Genomic DNA, 22,673 nt, shown 5'->3' on the forward strand with positions numbered 1-22,673 from the left:
CACCTACTCATTCAAGGGTTTTTCTTTATTTTTTTAAAATTTTCTACATTGTAGAATAATAGTGAAGACATAAACTATGAAATAACACAACTTCGTGATATCAAATTGGTAGTTAGTCTTGTCCCATCGCTGCAACTCCCGTACGGACTCGGGAGGCGAAGGTCTTATGAGTCAACCAAATCAGTGTTGCCAACTCCTCAGTAAGGAAAGTAGCTATTGGCTGTCCTATTTTTAAAAAATGTTTAAATTGATTTATTTACGACAAAGTCGCTAAGTTGGCAACACTGAACCAAATGTGTGCCCGGATCATTTAAAACAATAATAATTCTATCCAGTCATGTGCCCTTTTAAAATATGTGCCGTAGGTCAGGTCTGACATTATTGTGTCTTGTCTCAACCTGTCCTGCTGATCCGTTTTGATTAGCACAGCTTTATTTTTCTTAGAAGAAAATATTGCTTTCAATTTCAACATTCTTTGGTAGGTTTATTCTATTCAACAGTAACCTTTCCGTTTCAACACCCTTCTATACATGAGTAGCTATCCATTTCAACAGTAATTTCAGTCCAAAAGCAATTTTGGAACGTTGCCAATGCCATGACCCACCTTCCCTACAACGGAATGTGACATGACGTTTGGCACCACTTCAGTGTGTTGAGGAAAAGCTTTAAGAGCTCTGGTGTTGGTGGTAGTAAAGAGAGAGTCGACAGTCTGGCGGTAGTGGAGGAGTGAGCCGCTACTATTCTATCATCTCGTTCATTTAATTTAATTTCTTACGATGCTCAATCCTCATGAGGGCCAAGGTAAGTGTTTAAAATGCATCTGTCTAAAATGTAGTATTTATAACAAACAAAAAAAATGCTTTGGGTGAGTAGGGTGCGTGTGGATTGTTTATTACTAAAGCACACACTGCAGACCAAAATTCCGGAGTTAGAGGAAGTGTCATATTTCAAAGGCTTGAAAGAGCGAAATCGGTGAAGACTCTACACCTCCTTGAGTTCATGTATTTATTTAGAAGTGCCCAACCAACCAGTCTATGCTTTTAGAAATACGTCAAGTGTTGTACTCCATAGTGCTGAGAGACTAGTGCTATTTGAGGCTGTTTCCGCTTTTTTTAATCGATTATAAAAAAATATATATATGTAAAATGGTTTTCGTGATTTTTTTTTTTTTCTCCAGTAAAAGTAGACTTGTATTATGTGAGTTGAGTGCTTTAACACAGAATTAAACAATTAATACAAGTTATATGATGCTAGTAGCTGTCCATTACTGCTTATCATTTATTATTTTAATTTAATTAACTTTTACTGATTATAAACTGGATGGTTCGAGCCCTGAATTCTGAAAGCCGTGATATATTTAAGCAATAAGCACGAGGGTGTGTGGTATTTGTCAGTGGTGTAAAAAGTACTCAATTCTCATACTTAAGTAAAAGTAAAGATACCTTACTAGAAAATGACTCCAGTGAATTGCTACAATGTCAAAAGTATAAATCATTTAAAATTCCTCATATTTAAACAAACCAGATGGCACATGTTTCTTGTTTTGTTTGATTGACGGATTGCCAGAGGCACACCAACACTCAGACTTCATTTAGAAATGAAGCATTTGTGTCAGATGAGTCCGCCAGATCATAAGCAGTAGGGATGACCAGGGATGTTCTCTTGATAAATGGACCATTTTCCTGTCAAAATCTTTGGGTGTCATGGAAAATGTATGGAATAAAAAGTACATTATTTTCTTTAGAAATTTAGTCAAGTAAAAGTTGTCAAAAAATATAAATACTCCCAAAAACTACTTAAGTTAAAATACTTTTAAGTATTACTTAAGTACTTTACACCACTGGTATATGGCCAATATACCACAGCTAAGGTACGTTCTTAGGCACAACACCTTATTGCTATTATCAACTGGTTACCAACGTAATTAGAGCAGTAAAATAAACGTTTTGTTATACCCGTGGTATATGGTCTGATATGCCACGACTGTCAGCCAATCAGCATTCAGGACTCAAAAAACCCAGTTTAGAACAGACCTTATACCACGGCTATTACAAAACATGTCTTTTTACTGCTCTAATTACATTGGTAACCAGTTTCTAATAGCAATAAGGCACCTCGGGGGTTTGTGATACAGTATATGGCCAATATACCACGGCTAAGGGCTGTGTCCAGGTACTCTGCGTTTCGTCGTGAGTAAGAACAGCCCTTAGCTGTTGACCATATACCACACCTCCTCAGGCCTTATTGCTTAATTAACCATCATAATCTGTGTGACCTGTCGTGGTAATTTCCTGTATTACTCAATAAAGAGAGAGAGACAACCACACACAAGTCAGAGTTATATTATAAAGTACATTTTTAATATATATATATATATATATATATAAGCTTCACCAAAGCCCTTTTTTGACTCTCAGATCAATTCAGTGTCTATAAATGAATTCTCTGAGTGCTTACAAAACAATTCTTAGTTTCATTTATAGCCAAGATACACCCCTTTCAACTTACAAAGAATCCTTTACCCGAAAGAGGAGTATCCTATCGCTAGACAGCATCAGCTATAAATCATCGTTCAGTTTGATCTCCCAAGACAAGGTTTCAATCTCATGCTTGGTACTTCACTGTCTACCAACCATTACCTCATCCAATGGCATATATCAATTGTCATTTGAGATACTCCCATCTCAAATACACCCCCTCCTGGATAAGCTCAGAAAAGAGTGAGCCTCTTAGGTCATATACTAGATCAAGATAAGGGCAACCTCAGAGGGGAAATACAATGGTTCCAAACACTGCCAAACTCCTTCCCCTTATGAGAAAAGTAGGGAGTGACTGGCGTACAGACATTGTATGAGAACTAACTGGTTCCCCATTAATAACGCCATCCCGTCACATGATTTAAGAATAGTTACAGATACATTGACTTATGAAGACAAGCCTGACCTCTCCCCTCTCTGGCCCCAAGTTACTAAGCCCTATCACAGAAGGGGGAAATGCACTGCCCTATATTCCAAAGGGCACCATATGATGAAAATAACATCTTATCTATGTTACTTAGCTAAATCTGATTCTGCCACGACAGACCACAGATTATCGATTCAATTGACCAGATTTTTCAAGTGGCCGCTCTAACAATTTAAAATAAATGTATTGAAAAATGGAAGGCAGTTAGCCTGGGTACCAATCCTGGGTTTGACATTGAGGTAAATTTGCCATTTACTTTGTTTTTCTTGTCATGCCAGACACTCAAGATTGTACAATTCTGCCAATTGCGAAAAAGTTTGAGTTGAGAAGTAAACAGTGGTGTAAAGTACTTAAGTAAAACAACTTTAAAGTACTACTTAAGTAGATCTGTACTTTACTTTACTATTAATATTTTTTAACAACTTTTACTTCACTACATTCCTAAAGAAAATAATGTACTTTTTACTCCATACATTTTCCCTGACACCCAAAAGTAAACGATATATTTTGAATGTTTAGCAGGACTGGAAAATGGTCCAATTCAGCACTTATCAAGAGAACATCCCTACTGCCTCTGATCTGGCGGACTCACTAAACACAAATGTATCAAATCAAATCAAGTTAATTTTATATAGCCCTTCGTACATCAGCTAATATCTCGAAGTGCTGTACAGAAACCCAGCCTAAAACCCCAAACAGCAAGCAATGCAGGTGTAGAAGCACGGTGGCTAGGAAAAACTCCCTAGAAAGGCCAAAACCTAGAGAGGAACCAGGCTATGAGGGGTGGCCAGTCCTCTTCTGGCTGTGCTGGGTGGAGATTATAACAGAACTATGCCAAGATGTTCAAAATGTTCATAAGTGACAAGCATGGTCAAATAATAATCATGAATAATTTTCAGTTGGCTTTTCATAGCCGATCATTAAGAGTTGAAAATAGCAGGTCTGGGACAGGTGGCGGTTCCATAACCGCAGGCAGAACAGTTGAAACTGGAACAGCAGCAAGGCCAGGTGGACTGGGGACAGCAAGGAGTCATCATGCCTGGTTTGCCGTGACGTATGGTCCTAGGGCTCAGGTTCTCCGAGAGAGAGAAAGAAAGAGAGAACGAGAGAATTAGAGAGAGCATACTTAAATTCACACAGGACACTGGATAAGATAGGAGAAGTACTCCAGGTATAACCAACTGACCCTAGCCCCCCGACACATAAACTACTGCAGCATAAATACTGGAGGCTGAGACAGGAGGGGTCAGGAGACACTGTGGCCCCATCCGATGATACCCCCGGACAGGGCCAAACAGGAAGGATATAACCCCACCCACTTTGCCAAAGCACAGCCCCCACACCACTAGAGGGATAACTTCAACCACCAACTTACAATCCTGAGACAAGGCCGAGTATAGCCCACAAAGATCTCCACCACAGCACAAACCAAGGGGGGGCGCCAACCCAGACAGGAAGATCACGTCAGTAACTCAACCCACTCAAGTGACGCACCCCTCCTAGGGACGGCATGAAAGAGCACCAGTAAGCCAGTGACTCAGCCCCTGTAATAGGGTTAGGGGCAGAGAATCCCAGTGGAGAGAGGGGAACCGGCCAGGCAGAGACAGCAAGGGCGGTTCGTTGCTCCAGAGCCTTTCCGTTCACCTTCACACTCCTGGGCCAGACTACACTCAATCATATGACCTACTGAAGAGATAAGTCTTCAGTAAAGACTTAAAGGTTGAGACCGAGTCTGCGTCTCTCACATGGGTAGGCAGACTATTCCATAAAAATGGAGATCTATAGGAGAAAGCCCTGCCTCCCGCTGTTTGCTTAGAAATTCTAGGGACAATTAGGAGGCCTGCGTCTTGTGACCGTAGCGTACGTGTAGGTATGTACGGCAGGACCAACTCGGAAAGATAGGTAGGAGCAAGCCCATGTAACGCTTTATAGGTTAACAGTAAAACCTTGAAATCAGCCCTTGCCTTAACAGGAAGCCAGTGTAGGGAAGCTAGCACTGGAGTAATATGATCAAATTTCTTGGTTCTAGTCAGGATTCTAGCAGCCGTATTTAGCACTAACTGAAGTTTATTTAGTGCTTTATCCGGGTAGCCGGAAAGTAGAGCATTGCAGTAGTCTAACCTAGAAGTAACAAATGCATGGATAAATTTTTCTGCATCATTTTTGGACAGAAAATTTCTGATTTTTGCAATGTTACGTAGATGGAAAAAAGCTGTCCTTGAAACAGTCTTGATATGTTCGTCAAAAGAGAGATCAGGGTCAAGAGTAACGCCGAGGTCCTTCACAGTTTTATTTGAGACGACTTTACAACCATCAAGATTAATTGTCAGATTTAACAGAAGATCTCTTTGTTTCTTGGGACCTAGAACAAGCATCTCTGTTTTGTCCGAGTTTAAAAGTAGAAAGTTTGCAGCCATCCACTTCCTTATGTCTGAAACACAGGCTTCTAGCGAGGGCAATTTTGAGGCTTCACCATGTTTCATTGAAATGTACAGCTGTGTGTCATCCGCATAGCAGTGAAAGTTAACATTATGTTTTCGAATAACATCCCCAAGAGGTAAAATATATAGTGAAAACAATAGTGGTCCTAAAACGGAACCTTGAGGAACACCGAAATGTACAGTTGATTTGTCAGAGGACAAACCATTCACAGAGACAAACTGATATCTTTTCGACAGGTAAGATCTAAACCAGGCCAGAACTTGTCCGTGTAGACCAATTTGGGTTTCCAGTCTCTCCAAAAGAATGTGGTGATCGATGGTGTCAAAGGCAGCACTCAGGTCTAGTAGCACGAGGACAGATGCAGAGCCTCGGTCTGACGCCATTAAAAGGTCATTTACCACCTTCACAAGTGCAGTCTCAGTGCTATGATGGGGTCTAAAACCAGACTGAAGCATTTCGTATACATTGTTTGTCTTCAGGAAGGCAGTGAGTTGCTGCGCAACAGCTTTTTCTAAATTTTTTGAGAGGAATGGAAGATTCGATATAGGCCGATAGTTTTTTTATATTTTCCGGGTCAAGGTTTGGCTTTTTCAAGAGAGGCTTTATTTTGTAAATAATGTTGGAGTGTGCCCCTGGCTATCCATAGATTTTAAAAACAAGGAAATGGTGCCGACTGCTTTGCTTAATACAAGGAATTTGAAATTATTATTTTGATACTTAAGTATATTTAGAACCAAATACTTTTAGATTTTTACTCAAGTAGTATTTTACTGGGTGACTTTTACTTGAGTCATTTTCTATTAAGGTATCTTCACTTTTACTCAACTATGACAATTGGGTACTTTTTCCATCACTGAAAATAAATCATACCTCACTGAAACTGGGATCACACACTTTTCAATTATTGCCATCACAACTGTTGTATTTTCCCAAGATTGCATTTAGGAATGTTGCGCAGTGACTGGGCTTATTACAGCACATTTCTTTCTGCACAATAATAATAAGTTTCACGCTCTTGCCCACCTGACTGTTGTAATTCAGCTGGTAATTAAACGACATGGCTCATGAACAGCTTCTGTAATTCATCTGGTTTTTAAACAATGATATAGGCCTAGACTACAGAATATAATCATTGCAATATTCATTTTTTATTTAACCAACATGGGATTCGTGTAAATAATGTTCACGGCTTAACAAGAAAGCAGCATAGTGTAGGCTTTCTTTGCTAATAACTACATCGCTATGTAGTCTGATATGGAGAAAAAATACAGTCGATATGAAAGCTTGATTAACTGGGCTGGTGAGCTCGGCAGTTGTCGGGCCAGCAGAAGGCCCTGAATGTCGAGAGCTGTAGTCAGTCTCTTTAGCTAATCCAACCCCTGTACTCATGTGCCAAAGAAAAAAACTCCACTTACTGGAGTAGACAGACATTTGGGCCCGGTTATCCCTCTCGCTTCACCTCTTCCGATCTGGTGTGACTCACAAAAATGTCAGTTAATTAATGACTGTAGCTCTCGCCCAACCAGTGCAATTTTGCAAATGACATATTTCTATGGCAAGGCATCATCATTCACCCAAGTGTCGTCAAGATCGGGCCTGTGCTGTCTGAGTTATTGCATGTGACTAACACTATAGACCAAAGTTGTGAAGTTAGAGAAAGGGAAGCGATTTCATCATTGGGGACAATGATGAGTACTGGTATTCGTTTCCACCATAGACCGTATAAACAGGTCTCCACACGCACCTCGGCCCCTTCCACTCTACAGTATCATGTCACTGGCAGTTGAAAAAAAATATATCAAATTCCATGACCGTGACAGCTGCACATGTTAGCTGCGGCCCTACGGATCACGATCCAGCAAGCTGTTTTTATTACGGTCACTCAGAGCATCTATGCACCATGCAGGGCCTTCAGAAAGTATTCACACGCCTTGACTTTTTCCACATTTTGTTGTGTTACAGCCTGAATTTAAAGTTGATTCGAGATCTTTTCTGTCACTGGCCTACACACAATACCCCATAATGCCAATGTGGAATTATGTTTTTTGACATTTTTACAAATTAATAAAAAATTAAAAGCTGCAATGTCTTGAGTGGATAAGTTTTCAACCCCTTTGTTATGGCAAACCTGAATAAGTTCAAGAGTAAAAATGTGCTTAACAAGTCATCCAATAAGTCTCTCTGTGTGCAATAATAGTGTTAAGCATGATTTTTGAATGACCTCATCTCTGTACCTCACACAGAATTATCTGTAAGGTCCCTCAGTCGAGCAGTGCATTTCAAACACAAAGATCAGGGAGGTTTTCGAATGCCTCGCAAAGAAGGGCACATATTGGTGAAAAAAAGCAGACATTGAATATCTCTTTTAGCATGGTGAAGTTATTAATTACACTTTGGATGGTGTATCAATACACCTAATCACTAAAAAGATACAGATACCTTCCTAACTCAGTTGCCGGAGAGGAAGGAAACTGCTCAGGAATTTCATCATTCTTTTTATTTAACCAGGAAAAGCCCATTGAGAGCAAGAGTCTCTTTTTCAAGGGAGACCTGGTCAAGAAGGCAGCAACAATCAATACATTACAGAATTAAACATACAACATGATCCAGCCTAAAATAAGCATTTACACTCCTCTGAGTCTCCCATCAAAAATGGTAGTAACTCCACAATACTAACCTAATTGACAGAGGGAAAATAAGGAAGACTGTACAGAATAAAAATATTCCAAAACATGCATCCTGTTTGCAACAAGGCACTAAAGTAATAATGCAAAAGAAAATTGGCAAAGCAATTGACTTTTTGTCCTAAATACAAAGTGTAATATTTGGGGCAAATCTAATACAACACATTACTGAGTATCACTCTCCATATTTTCAAGCATAGTGGTGGCTGTATCATGTTATGGGTATGCGTGTAATCGTTAGACTGGGGAGTTTTTCAGAATAAAAAAGAAACGGAATGGAGCTAAGCACAGGCAAAAGCCTAGAGGAAAACCTGGTTCAGTCTGTTTTCCACCAGACACTGGGAGATGAATTCACCTTTCAGCATGACAATAACCTAAAACACAAGGCCAAATCTACACTGGAGTTGCTTAGGGGTATGAATACTTATGTAAATGATATATTTCTGTATTTCATTTCTGTATTTCACAGTGGAAAGTCCCCTACAAAAAAATAAATATTGGTTGACCGAAAGTGGTCTGTTCTTTCGACCAAGTGATTGGTCAAATATCTTAAGTGTATTTCTCCATATAGACACGCTCTATGTGTTTTAATAAAATTAACTATACGCATTGAGCTTACGGTTTGATGAAATAAGACAAATGCCTCAAGAGTGCACCAGAGATCTAGATAACCAGAAGAAAAAAAAACTTAACCTGGTCCAATTATTCTCTTCCCACTCCTGCTTGCTTTCGCAGATTCTGCAGTTACTCTCCTGAAGTTGTCGGAAATAGGCTACACGAGGAGTTGGCAACCTTTCTCATGTGGAATGCCTCATGCGGAATGCTACCGATCTACGTGCCAGTTATGGTTTTCATATGCAAATTTCCGTGAAACACGGAGCAGTACTCTGGAAGCTCTGAAATTGCGTCACAACCTCCAGATGGAGCCTCGACAACATTTTCGGATCAAGCATAAATTGGCTCAAATTAAAAAAACTGACAACATTTCTTCCAAATATTGTCATTTAGAGCATTTATTTGCAGAAAATAACAACTGGTCAGACCTCAAATAATGCAAAGAAAATAAGTTAATATTCATTTTTAAACAACAAAATACTAATGTTTTAACTTAGTTCAGAAATCAATATTTGGTGGAATACGCTGATTTTCAATCACTGTAAGGCTACAGTGATTACCAAGATGGCTGTACCAAGATGGCTGTAAAAATAAAAAAGCATAAATTGGCTCAAATTAGGATCCTACATTTGTAGCATCGTATCAATGTTAGGGTCAGTTTATGGGACTTGGAGCAGTAGCCTAGACTACTATATGGAACTATTGCTGTGTCAACAATGCTCTATCAATTTTCCAATGTGGTTCAGTGGAGAAGATAAACTTCATCTAAAGACCATAACTATAGGCCATGTAACCCCCATAGAAACATTCTGAAGCAATACACAGTTAATGGTCTCCCTTGATTAAATCTGGTCGGGGACTGTTGCGCTGTCTCTGTCCATTAGTACTGTAGCCTTACTTTTGATATGACTTTTATTTTTGCGTAATGTATTGAGGCACTGTTATTGTTTGTACCCTGGCAACTTTTATTGTGAAGGCAGTAGTTTTCTCAGAGGCACCTACCTGTGAGTGAGTAGAGTAAAGGTGCAGAGTGGATGTTTTTGACTCCTTAGCTGAATCTGTTGGACCGGAGAATTTCAACTACAAGTAATAGTGTTCCTTTGTAACCAATGATGTATACAGACCCTGGATTTCTGATGTAATGTTTTGGCCAGGCTTTGAAGCCACTGGTCGGCCATATTGGTACTCCCCAGTAGGAGCAGTCCTGCACAGAAATGAATGGAATTCTACAGCATTTCCATTAAATGTTTCAAGGGCAAAATTATGTTTATTTAAGTATATTTTTGTTGTAGTGGGGACAGTGACATTAGTACTCTCAAAAAATATACTTTAAGGAAAATGTTTATATATACTTTTTTTTATTTGTATGTTCAGCTCACATAATATAATTTTAAAGTATACATTAAGGTGTCTGTAATAGAATAAATGTAAATAGCTTCCCAAAACATGTTTTACAATGGAGGGAGGAGTACCAAGATGGCTGTTTTACAATGGAGGGAGGAGTACCAAGATGGCTGTTTTACAATGGAGGGAGGAGTACCAAGATGGCTGTTTTACAATGGAGGGAGGAGTACCAAGATGGCTGTTTTACAATGGAGGGAGGAGTACCAAGATGGCTGTTTTACAATGGAGGGAGGAGTACCAAGATGGCTGTTTTACAATGGAGGGAGGAGTAACAAGATGGCTGTTTTACAATGGAGGGAGGAGTACCAAGATGGCTGTTTTACAATGGAGGGAGGAGTACCAAGATGGCTGTTTTACAATGGAGGGAGGAGTACCAAGATGGCTGTTTTACAATGGAGGGAGGAGTACCAAGATGGCTGTTTTACAATGGAGGGAGGAGTACCAAGATGGCTGTTTTACAATGGAGGGAGGAGTACCAAGATGGCTGTTTTACAATGGAGGGAGGAGTACCAAGATGGCTGTTTTACAATGGAGGGAGGAGTACCAAGATGGCTGTTTTACAATGGAGGGAGGAGTACCAAGATGGCTGTTTTACAATGGAGGGAGGAGTACCAAGATGGCTGTTTTACAATGGAGGGAGGAGTACCAAGATGGCTGTTTTACAATGGAGGGAGGAGTACCAAGATGGCTGTTTTACAATGGAGGGAGGAGTACCAAGATGGCTGTTTTACAATGGAGGGAGGAGTACCAAGATGGCTGTTTTACAATGGAGGGAGGAGTACCAAGATGGCTGTTTTACAATGGAGGGAGGAGTACCAAGATGGCTGTTTTACAATGGAGGGAGGAGTACCAAGATGGCTGTTTTACAATGGAGGGAGGAGTACCAAGATGGCTGTTTTACAATGGAGGGAGGAGTACCAAGATGGCTGTTTTACAATGGAGGGAGGAGTACCAAGATGGCTGTTTTACAATGGAGGGAGGAGTACCAAGATGGCTGTTTTACAATGGAGGGAGGAGTACCAAGATGGCTGTTTTACAATGGAGGGAGGAGTACCAAGATGGCTGTTTTACAATGGAGGGAGGAGTAACAAGATGGCTGTTTTACAATAGAGGAGTACCAGACCTGAACCCCATTGTAAACCTCTGTAATGTGATCAAGAGGAAGATGGACGGTCACAAGCCATCAAACAAAGCCGAGGTACCTGAATTTCTGCGCCAGGAGTGGCATAAAGTCACCCAACATCACTGTGATAGACTGGTGGAGAGCATGCCAAGACGCATGAAAGCTGTGATTGAAAATCAGCGTATTCCACCAAATATTGATTTCTGAACTAAGTTAAAACATTAGTATTTTGTTGTTTAAAAATGAATATTAACTTATTTTCTTTGCATTATTTGAGGTCTGACCAGTTGTTATTTTCTGCAAATAAATGCTCTAAATGACAATATTTGGAAGAAATGTTGTCAGTAGTTTATAGAATAAAACAAAAATGTTTGCTTTGTTACAGTATGTGTGTTTTTTACATTTGTCTCCTTAACTAAAACTAAAGCTTCTTTCAATCAAGTACTGGTGACTCCTCACTCCTGATACATGCATGGACTGTTGTGAATGAAGGAATGTTTACCAAAACACAGGATAAGGCTGTTTTTCTATCTTTCAGCGCTCTATGCCCCCCCGGTGCCCGCCCCAGGCCCCATGGTTCCCCCAGCTAGCATGTTTGGCAACGTACCCGGGTACGAGGACACTTTATCTGGCGGAGGAGGTAGGTGTCATCATCAGCACCCTCTAAAGATACTCAACATCATCATCGTGGCCATTTTATAATGTCTAAGATTCTTGAAAAACATTTGGGATGTTATTATGAATTTGAGTGAAGTCAGTCTCGTATTATAATGTTATGACTATTGACTGTTTAGAGATGAGCAAAATGTAAAAAACCCTTATGAAGTTATCAAGTGGGATCCCTGAGATCATTCATACCAGGTGAACAACAATAGGATTCATCATAGAGTTTCAGTATGCTTCGTTTTCATATTTAATCATTGATGAAAATATGTTTGAATTACCTAATGCCTTTGTGTCTCTATAGGTGGATATCTCCCCCCACCGATGCCCTTGCACCCGAATCGGGATCCAGAGCCTGCACCCGTACAACAAGACTGGAAGTATTGACCCATCCCTAACATTACATTATGACATGGACACTAGGTTTAGAATGATGTTCCACACACACACACACACACACACACACACACACACACACACACACACACACACACACACACACACACACACACACACACACACACACACACACAGAGAGTAATGGATTGATGTATTCCTTGTTAAATGTGGAGGTAATGTATTGTATGCTATTTGGCAGATGCTTTCATCCAAAGCGACTTACAGTAAGGTAGAGTGAGTTTATACATGTTTGATCCCTGTGTGAATCTAACCTTTTGGATTTCTTGCAACACGGTGTAGGGTGACGTTGCCCCCTAGATGCTTTGTGATTTCCCAACTAGTGGTTAAGGTTAGAAAGGAGGGGAAGCTGATCCTGAATCTGTACCTAGGGGAAACTTCACCCCGGAGCATGCTGTATAGCACTAGCCTTGTGCAACCAGACGGAATGCTATGCTCCCGGGTGGCGCAGTGGTCTAGGGCACTGCATCGCAGTGCTAGCTGCGCAACCAGAGTCTCTGGGTTCGCACCCAGGCTCTGTCGCAGCCGGCCGCAACCGGGAGGTCCGTGGGGCGACGCACAATTGGCATAGCGTCGTCCGGGTTAGGGAGGGTTTGGCCGGTAGGGAGGGTTTGGCCGGTAGGGAGGGTTTGGCCGGTAGGGAGGGTTTGGCCGGTAGGGAGGGTTTGGCCGGTAGGGAGGGTTTGGCCGGTAGGGAGGGTTTGGCCGGTAGGGAGGGTTTGGCCGGTAGGGGGTTTAGCCGGTAGGGAGGGTTTGGCCGGTAGGGGGTTTAGCCGGTAGGGAGGGTTTGGCCGGTAGGGAGGGTTTAGCCGGTAGGGAGGGTTTAGCCGGTAGGGAGGGTTTGGCCGGTAGGGAGGGTTTGGCCGGTAGGGAGGGTTTGGCCGGTAGGGAGGGTTTAGCCGGTAGGGAGGGTTTGGCCGGTAGGGAGGGTTTGGCCGGTAGGGAGGGTTTGGCCGGTAGGGAGGGTTTGGCCGGTAGGGAGGGTTTGGCCGGTAGGGAGGGTTTGGCCGGTAGGGAGGGTTTGGCCGGTAGGGAGGGTTTAGCCGGTAGGGAGGGTTTGGCCGGTAGGGAGGGTTAGGCCGGTAGGGAGGGTTTGGCCGGTAGGGATCCTTGTCTCAGTATGTAAAAAAAATAATAATAATAATAAAATAAAATGTATACGATCTACTCTAAGTCGCTCTGGATAAGAGCGTCTGCTAAATGACTAAAATGTAAATGTAAATGTTTGTGAGATCATTCTGCTTTAACAAGGCTAACATCATTTTGGATCAAAATTGTCTCAGGCCCGGGAGTGAAGTTTCCCGTAGGTACAGATCTAGAATGAGCTTCCCCTCTCTAATCCTAACCTTGAATATTAGTGGGGAAAATGCTAAATTGACCCAAGATTATTCTCTTAGACAATGTTGGGCGTTTTGCTCTGTCATCATGGCCTACCAGTCTGGACGACCATGTCTTTGTTCATTGATTAAATCTGTAGAGGACAGGGCACCATTAAGGGCTTTCCAGACACGAAGTGGAGGTGGATTGATTTTCAATAGAAAATCAGATAGAATTCTTGACCAGAAACTTGGGGTACTACAACAAGAGGTGTCGTCTTGCAATGACTAAGGGTGTCAACAATGCATTACCAGAATGGCAGTCAGGCTAGAGAAAGGGTGTCAACAATGCATTACCACATAGGCAGTCAGGCTAGAGAAAGGGTGTCAACAATGCATTACCACATAGGCAGTCAGGCTAGAGAAAGGGTGTCAACAATGCATTATCAGAATGGCAGTCAGGCTAGAGAAAGGGTGTCAACAATGCATTACCAGAATGGCAGTCAGGCTAGAGAAAGGGTGTCAACAATGCATTACCAGATAGGCAGTCAGGCTAGAGAAAGGGTGTCAACAATGCATTACCAGATAGGCAGTCAGGCTAAACAAAGGGTGTCAACAATGCATTACCAGATAGGCAGTCAGGCTAGAGAAAGGGTGTCAACAATGCATTACCAGCCAACCCTGTTCTGGTGTGTCATCTTGATGAGGCTCACCTTCTCTCATATTGTCTAGCATCCCCTCCATCACTGAAGATGTGGCGCGGGAGCGTTTTATAATGTACGCGTCTGGTTACTGCTGCTATAACAATGCCCCCGCCAAGGATGGAGTGATCACTAACATGCAGGCGTTCAACACCTATCGGGTAACAGACCGTCCATCTTTTCTTTTCAGTACATGTATTATTATAATGACTTAATATGTTTGTAGAATTAAGTACATTAAAACAATGTGTTGTTTCTTTTTCATGCTTAAAGAGGACAATATGTCAGGTGGAGCTACTGTTTTGCTCTCATCGCTAAACCCCCCCCCCCCCCCCCCCCCCCACAATAATAGGGAAAATAAACTGATGCCCCACAACCTTATGTGCTTATTGTGTTTTTACTGTCCACAGTACCGTTTGGAGACATTCACAGAGTCTAGATCTACAGAGTGGGCCACCAAGCCTTATGAAGGTAAACTACACTACCCATCATGCTCCCTACCAGTTCTTGGTTCATCCCCAGAACTTGGTAAACTACACTACCCATCATGCTCCCTACCAGAACTTGGTTCTTTCAGATACTTTGAGCGTTTGATTGAGTTGCCTGGGAGTGTCAGATGAGCGGGGTTTGTACTTCTGGGACTATGCCATTGATACCGTTGTGCCAGGCAAGCTCAGTCAAGTGCAGGGAAAACTATTTGAAAGAAAACCGATATTATTTGAACCCAGGTCTGCTTATAGTCATTACCATCTGTCCTTATATTCTTTCCCATTCAGGATCTCAGCAGTCCTTATGGATCCATTCAGGATCTCAGCAGTCCTTATGGATCCATTCAGGATCTCAGCAGTCCTTATGGATCCATTCAGGATCTCAGCAGTCCTTATGGATCCATTCAGGATCTCAGCAGTCCTTATGGATCCATTCAGGATCTCAGCAGTCCTTATGGATCTAACCATAACTTGTGTTTCCTGTACCTGACAGGTGAACCAGCAGACTTCTACACACAGACTGCCCCCCGGCCGTGGGAAATCGCAGTGACAGGTCCCTCCCTGTTCCAAAACCACGAGGAGAACATAAAAGTCCCTTACACATCATCTAACAAGGTGTTTGTCTGTCTGTTTGAATCACAAAGGGTTATTTTCTATTGTGGCTGTATTCCAGGTTTGACTATAATTGGCCAGGAATGGACAGATTAGTCATATTTTTTTTTCGGACTTATTCTAAGAATAGATCAACAAGTAAGCTACAAGAGAGGGTAAGATGTATGAGTGAGGTTTGGTTTGATGACGCTGTCTCTGTTTGTGCAGCCCTGCCACACTTGTAGTGCCTCTGGAAAGATGCCCTGCCATGAGTGCAATGGGTCTGGAACGGTAAGAACGCACACACACACGCACACACACACACACACACACACACACACACACACACACACACACACACACACACACACACACACACACACACACACACACCTCTTTACAATTATCCATTGATTCTTCATTTAGAAAGCTTGTTGGGTCTGCAATGGATCTGGCAGACGGGGAGGAGATAGTCCCTGCAGCCAATGCAATCAAAGAGGAAAGGAGAAGTAAGTCATTCATTCATTCATTTTGAAATAATAATACAATGACAAAATACACTCTTCAAATCAATCTGCCTCTTTTTAAGGTGTACAGTACAGACATCTATACAGACTTATCTTATTGACTTGATGTTGTTTGTGTCTCTAGCTGCTCTAAATGTCATGGTAACGGGACTAAAGAATGTGAGACCTGCAAGGGCAAGCGGCAACTGTTGACCTACATCAACCTTAAAGTCGAGTGGTGAGTCCTTGGGATTTTTAAAATAAAATTATAAACTCATTAAGAGATTTATAATAAAAGTGTACATTTTTTAAGAAATGTTTTTATAAAATTGTCAACTTTGACATGTTCATCAAATTGTGAAGTTAGTAAGATATTTTTTATAAAATTGAAAACTTATGAAGAGATTTTTAGTAAAATATTTTTTTAACGGTACACTTAATAATATATTTTTTGTAAAATTGTAAAAAAAAAAAAAAGGTAACATTTGTTTACTTATTAAGAGATTTATAGTAAACATTTAAACTTATTAAGATATTTTTTGTATAGTTATATACAAAGAGATTCATTTAGAGACACAGAACAAAAATGATTGAATATGCAAAGTTGATTGTAATTGTAACTGCAACGCAATATGCACTTTTCCTAATGTGTTCACAATTTATCGTTTTTAGTTTATTTAAGTTGAATGGTGAGTTATGAGGTACACATGTTTCTGTAAATCATATCTTCTTATTAAGAGAGGATGGTTCGGAAACCAGAAAGGGTCATAAAATTTGGTATACAAATGGTGTACAACCATTTTATTATTTCAGGAAGGATAATGTTGAGGACTATGTTATTATTTCAGGAAGGATAATGTTGAGGACTATGTTATTATTTCAGGAAGGATAATGTCGAGGACTATGTTATTATTTCAGGAAGGATAATGTTGAGGACTATGTTATTATTTCAGGAAGGATAATGTCGACGACTATGTTATTATTTCAGGAAGGATAATGTCGAGGACTATGTTATTATTTCAGGAAGGATAATGTCGAGGACTATGTTATTATTTCAGGAAGGATAATGTCGAGGACTGATATTATTTCAGGAAGGATAATGTCGAGGACTGATATTATTTCAGGAAGGATAATGTTGAGGATTTTGTTGTTATTTCAGGAAGAATAATGTTGAAGACTATGTTGTGGAGCAGAACAGTGGGCTGGAGGTTAACAATCTGAGCGATGTGACGGGAAAGACACTCTTCAAAAACGCCCAGTACATGGTAAGGAAGGAACAAAACAGACTGGGTGTATTCATTAGTGATCACCGTAGCAAAAATGCTTTCCAACCAAACATTTTTTGCAATAAAAACAAACATTTCTTATTGGACATGTTTTGACCCTGCTTTACAAGGTCAGTCCCTCCTGGAAACCATTTAAAAACGTTGAAATGTCTCTCTGCTCCCTTGCTTAACTACAACTTCTGTTTAAGAACAAAACAGAACTCAACAGCTTTTAAGTCATGTGGCAGAGCGTTTAAACGGTTTTCGTTCCAAAATGTTTTACTACAGTGCAAAACGTTTGCCCTTGTTAGGTTCCCCTTGTAAACTAAGCAACACGTGACATTTTAGTATTTTTTTTCTATTGGTTAAAAAATTGTTTTATATTCTCTGACATATTACGGAAATGTTGTGTGACATCATCACATTCCTCTGTTCATCAGCTGTATCCAGTGTATGGCTTCCCAGATCCGTCTTTATCCCAGGCTTCAGACCGTTTGGTTAGAGAACACCAGGCTAAATACTCCCAGAACTCTCGCATCCTTCAACAGGTACAATATTTGTTATACCAGCGGTTCTCAAACCTCTGGGACCCGCAGCCGTTCCATGTATTTGAACTATTCCAAAAGTAGCGCACCTAATTCAAGTTGTAAACGAATTATCAAGCCCTTGACTAGTTGAATCAAGTGAGTTAGTTCAGGACTACAACCGAGGAGAGGTTTGAGAACCACTGTGTTACAGTAACAGGTACAGTACAGGCAACTTTACAAGCAGAAGTTATAATATTTGTACACAGGATATGACAACATCTGTTAGCCATGTTTCTCAACTTTAAACCCTTTTGGGGGTGGTTTTCCGGACACTGATTAAGCCTATTACTGAACTTAAAAGTAAACTCGTTGGAGAATCTTCATTTAAAATGCATTTTAGTCCCGGATTAGGCTTCATCTGTGTACAGGAAACCAGGAAACTGCCCCTTTGAGCCCCGTACTGCTTATTGATCATCACCTGTCGATCAACTAATAAGATAAATGGTCTCACTCTTCTGTTGTTGTTTCAGCAACAAACCATCGAGTTGATTCCCATCACCAAGGTGACCTACAAGTGGAAGGGAGGCATCCATGTTTACTATATCTATGGGAACGAACACCAGGTCAAAGTTCCTGACTACCCTGCCACCTGCTGCTGCTCTATCATGTAACCAGTCAAGCCAGCCAGCCAGCCAGCCAGCCAGCCAGCCACTTAACCATACCCCTTTTGGTGGATGCGTCACCAGGCCAGCCCAATACAGCTTGCCTTGACTCGACTTAGTTCAGCTCAGTATGAAAAAAGGTTGTGTTTATCAGTTAGCTAGCTAGTTAGTTAGTTAGCTAGTTAGTTAGTTAGCTAGTTAGTTAGGTAGGTATTGTAGGTAGTTCTTTAGGGCCTTCTTTGCTAATAACTACATCGCTATGTAGTCTGATATGGAGAAAAAATACAGTCGATATGAAAGCTTGATTAACTGGGCTGGTGAGCTCGGCAGTTGTCGGGCCAGCAGAAGGCCCTGAATGTCGAGAGCTGTAGTCAGTCTCTTTAGCTAATCCAACCCCTGTACTCATGTGCCAAAGAAAAAAACTCCACTTACTGGAGTAGACAGACATTTGGGCCCGGTTATCCCTCTCGCTTCACCTCTTCCGATCTGGTGTGACTCACAAAAATGTCAGTTAATTAATGACTGTAGCTCTCGCCCAACCAGTGCAATTTTGCAAATGACATATTTCTATGGCAAGGCATCATCATTCACCCAAGTGTCGTCAAGATCGGGCCTGTGCTGTCTGAGTTATTGCATGTGACTAACACTATAGACCAAAGTTGTGAAGTTAGAGAAAGGGAAGCGATTTCATCATTGGGGACAATGATGAGTACTGGTATTCGTTTCCACCATAGACCGTATAAACAGGTCTCCACACGCACCTCGGCCCCTTCCACTCTACAGTATCATGTCACTGGCAGTTGAAAAAAAATATATCAAATTCCATGACCGTGACAGCTGCACATGTTAGCTGCGGCCCTACGGATCACGATCCAGCAAGCTGTTTTTATTACGGTCACTCAGAGCATCTATGCACCATGCAGGGCCTTCAGAAAGTATTCACACGCCTTGACTTTTTCCACATTTTGTTGTGTTACAGCCTGAATTTAAAGTTGATTCGAGATCTTTTCTGTCACTGGCCTACACACAATACCCCATAATGCCAATGTGGAATTATGTTTTTTGACATTTTTACAAATTAATAAAAAATTAAAAGCTGCAATGTCTTGAGTGGATAAGTTTTCAACCCCTTTGTTATGGCAAACCTGAATAAGTTCAAGAGTAAAAATGTGCTTAACAAGTCATCCAATAAGTCTCTCTGTGTGCAATAATAGTGTTAAGCATGATTTTTGAATGACCTCATCTCTGTACCTCACACAGAATTATCTGTAAGGTCCCTCAGTCGAGCAGTGCATTTCAAACACAAAGATCAGGGAGGTTTTCGAATGCCTCGCAAAGAAGGGCACATATTGGTGAAAAAAAGCAGACATTGAATATCTCTTTTAGCATGGTGAAGTTATTAATTACACTTTGGATGGTGTATCAATACACCTAATCACTAAAAAGATACAGATACCTTCCTAACTCAGTTGCCGGAGAGGAAGGAAACTGCTCAGGAATTTCATCATTCTTTTTATTTAACCAGGAAAAGCCCATTGAGAGCAAGAGTCTCTTTTTCAAGGGAGACCTGGTCAAGAAGGCAGCAACAATCAATACATTACAGAATTAAACATACAACATGATCCAGCCTAAAATAAGCATTTACACTCCTCTGAGTCTCCCATCAAAAATGGTAGTAACTCCACAATACTAACCTAATTGACAGAGGGAAAATAAGGAAGACTGTACAGAATAAAAATATTCCAAAACATGCATCCTGTTTGCAACAAGGCACTAAAGTAATAATGCAAAAGAAAATTGGCAAAGCAATTGACTTTTTGTCCTAAATACAAAGTGTAATATTTGGGGCAAATCTAATACAACACATTACTGAGTATCACTCTCCATATTTTCAAGCATAGTGGTGGCTGTATCATGTTATGGGTATGCGTGTAATCGTTAGACTGGGGAGTTTTTCAGAATAAAAAAGAAACGGAATGGAGCTAAGCACAGGCAAAAGCCTAGAGGAAAACCTGGTTCAGTCTGTTTTCCACCAGACACTGGGAGATGAATTCACCTTTCAGCATGACAATAACCTAAAACACAAGGCCAAATCTACACTGGAGTTGCTTAGGGGTATGAATACTTATGTAAATGATATATTTCTGTATTTCATTTCTGTATTTCACAGTGGAAAGTCCCCTACAAAAAAATAAATATTGGTTGACCGAAAGTGGTCTGTTCTTTCGACCAAGTGATTGGTCAAATATCTTAAGTGTATTTCTCCATATAGACACGCTCTATGTGTTTTAATAAAATTAACTATACGCATTGAGCTTACGGTTTGATGAAATAAGACAAATGCCTCAAGAGTGCACCAGAGATCTAGATAACCAGAAGAAAAAAAAACTTAACCTGGTCCAATTATTCTCTTCCCACTCCTGCTTGCTTTCGCAGATTCTGCAGTTACTCTCCTGAAGTTGTCGGAAATAGGCTACACGAGGAGTTGGCAACCTTTCTCATGTGGAATGCCTCATGCGGAATGCTACCGATCTACGTGCCAGTTATGGTTTTCATATGCAAATTTCCGTGAAACACGGAGCAGTACTCTGGAAGCTCTGAAATTGCGTCACAACCTCCAGATGGAGCCTCGACAACATTTTCGGATCAAGCATAAATTGGCTCAAATTAAAAAAACTGACAACATTTCTTCCAAATATTGTCATTTAGAGCATTTATTTGCAGAAAATAACAACTGGTCAGACCTCAAATAATGCAAAGAAAATAAGTTAATATTCATTTTTAAACAACAAAATACTAATGTTTTAACTTAGTTCAGAAATCAATATTTGGTGGAATACGCTGATTTTCAATCACTGTAAGGCTACAGTGATTACCAAGATGGCTGTACCAAGATGGCTGTAAAAATAAAAAAGCATAAATTGGCTCAAATTAGGATCCTACATTTGTAGCATCGTATCAATGTTAGGGTCAGTTTATGGGACTTGGAGCAGTAGCCTAGACTACTATATGGAACTATTGCTGTGTCAACAATGCTCTATCAATTTTCCAATGTGGTTCAGTGGAGAAGATAAACTTCATCTAAAGACCATAACTATAGGCCATGTAACCCCCATAGAAACATTCTGAAGCAATACACAGTTAATGGTCTCCCTTGATTAAATCTGGTCGGGGACTGTTGCGCTGTCTCTGTCCATTAGTACTGTAGCCTTACTTTTGATATGACTTTTATTTTTGCGTAATGTATTGAGGCACTGTTATTGTTTGTACCCTGGCAACTTTTATTGTGAAGGCAGTAGTTTTCTCAGAGGCACCTACCTGTGAGTGAGTAGAGTAAAGGTGCAGAGTGGATGTTTTTGACTCCTTAGCTGAATCTGTTGGACCGGAGAATTTCAACTACAAGTAATAGTGTTCCTTTGTAACCAATGATGTATACAGACCCTGGATTTCTGATGTAATGTTTTGGCCAGGCTTTGAAGCCACTGGTCGGCCATATTGGTACTCCCCAGTAGGAGCAGTCCTGCACAGAAATGAATGGAATTCTACAGCATTTCCATTAAATGTTTCAAGGGCAAAATTATGTTTATTTAAGTATATTTTTGTTGTAGTGGGGACAGTGACATTAGTACTCTCAAAAAATATACTTTAAGGAAAATGTTTATATATACTTTTTTTTATTTGTATGTTCAGCTCACATAATATAATTTTAAAGTATACATTAAGGTGTCTGTAATAGAATAAATGTAAATAGCTTCCCAAAACATGTTTTACAATGGAGGGAGGAGTACCAAGATGGCTGTTTTACAATGGAGGGAGGAGTACCAAGATGGCTGTTTTACAATGGAGGGAGGAGTACCAAGATGGCTGTTTTACAATGGAGGGAGGAGTACCAAGATGGCTGTTTTACAATGGAGGGAGGAGTACCAAGATGGCTGTTTTACAATGGAGGGAGGAGTACCAAGATGGCTGTTTTACAATGGAGGGAGGAGTACCAAGATGGCTGTTTTACAATGGAGGGAGGAGTACCAAGATGGCTGTTTTACAATGGAGGGAGGAGTACCAAGATGGCTGTTTTACAATGGAGGGAGGAGTACCAAGATGGCTGTTTTACAATGGAGGGAGGAGTACCAAGATGGCTGTTTTACAATGGAGGGAGGAGTACCAAGATGGCTGTTTTACAATGGAGGGAGGAGTACCAAGATGGCTGTTTTACAATGGAGGGAGGAGTACCAAGATGGCTGTTTTACAATGGAGGGAGGAGTACCAAGATGGCTGTTTTACAATGGAGGGAGGAGTACCAAGATG

General features: G+C 40.8%; 1 protein-coding gene across 1 annotated transcript; it reads left to right on the top strand.

Moving 5' to 3' along the window:
• Positions 1-663: 663 nt before the first annotated feature.
• On the top strand, positions 664-19,405 carry LOC139536355 (protein SSUH2 homolog). Its single transcript, XM_071336828.1, has 12 exons — positions 664-801; positions 11,771-11,872; positions 12,200-12,275; positions 14,361-14,490; positions 14,740-14,800; positions 15,311-15,432; positions 15,637-15,699; positions 15,835-15,917; positions 16,060-16,152; positions 17,074-17,179; positions 17,620-17,727; positions 18,237-19,405. The coding sequence occupies exons 1-12, from the start codon at positions 777-779 to the stop codon at positions 18,375-18,377; spliced, it is 1,110 nt and encodes a 369-aa protein (XP_071192929.1). The 5' UTR covers positions 664-776; the 3' UTR covers positions 18,378-19,405.
• Positions 19,406-22,673: the final 3,268 nt, after the last annotated feature.

Source organism: Salvelinus alpinus, chromosome 12 (genome assembly GCF_045679555.1).
Source record: "Salvelinus alpinus chromosome 12, SLU_Salpinus.1, whole genome shotgun sequence".
Lineage (NCBI taxonomy): Eukaryota > Metazoa > Chordata > Actinopteri > Salmoniformes > Salmonidae > Salvelinus > Salvelinus alpinus.

Excerpts from the sequence above, each read along its gene's own strand:
- LOC139536355 (XM_071336828.1), top strand. The coding sequence starts at position 777 with ATGCTCAATCCTCATGAGGGCCAAG. Across the intron at positions 802-11,770 it reads CAATCCTCATGAGGGCCAAG|CGCTCTATGCCCCCCCGGTG; the intron begins GTAAGTGTTTAA and ends TCTATCTTTCAG. Across the intron at positions 11,873-12,199 it reads CACTTTATCTGGCGGAGGAG|GTGGATATCTCCCCCCACCG; the intron begins GTAGGTGTCATC and ends GTGTCTCTATAG.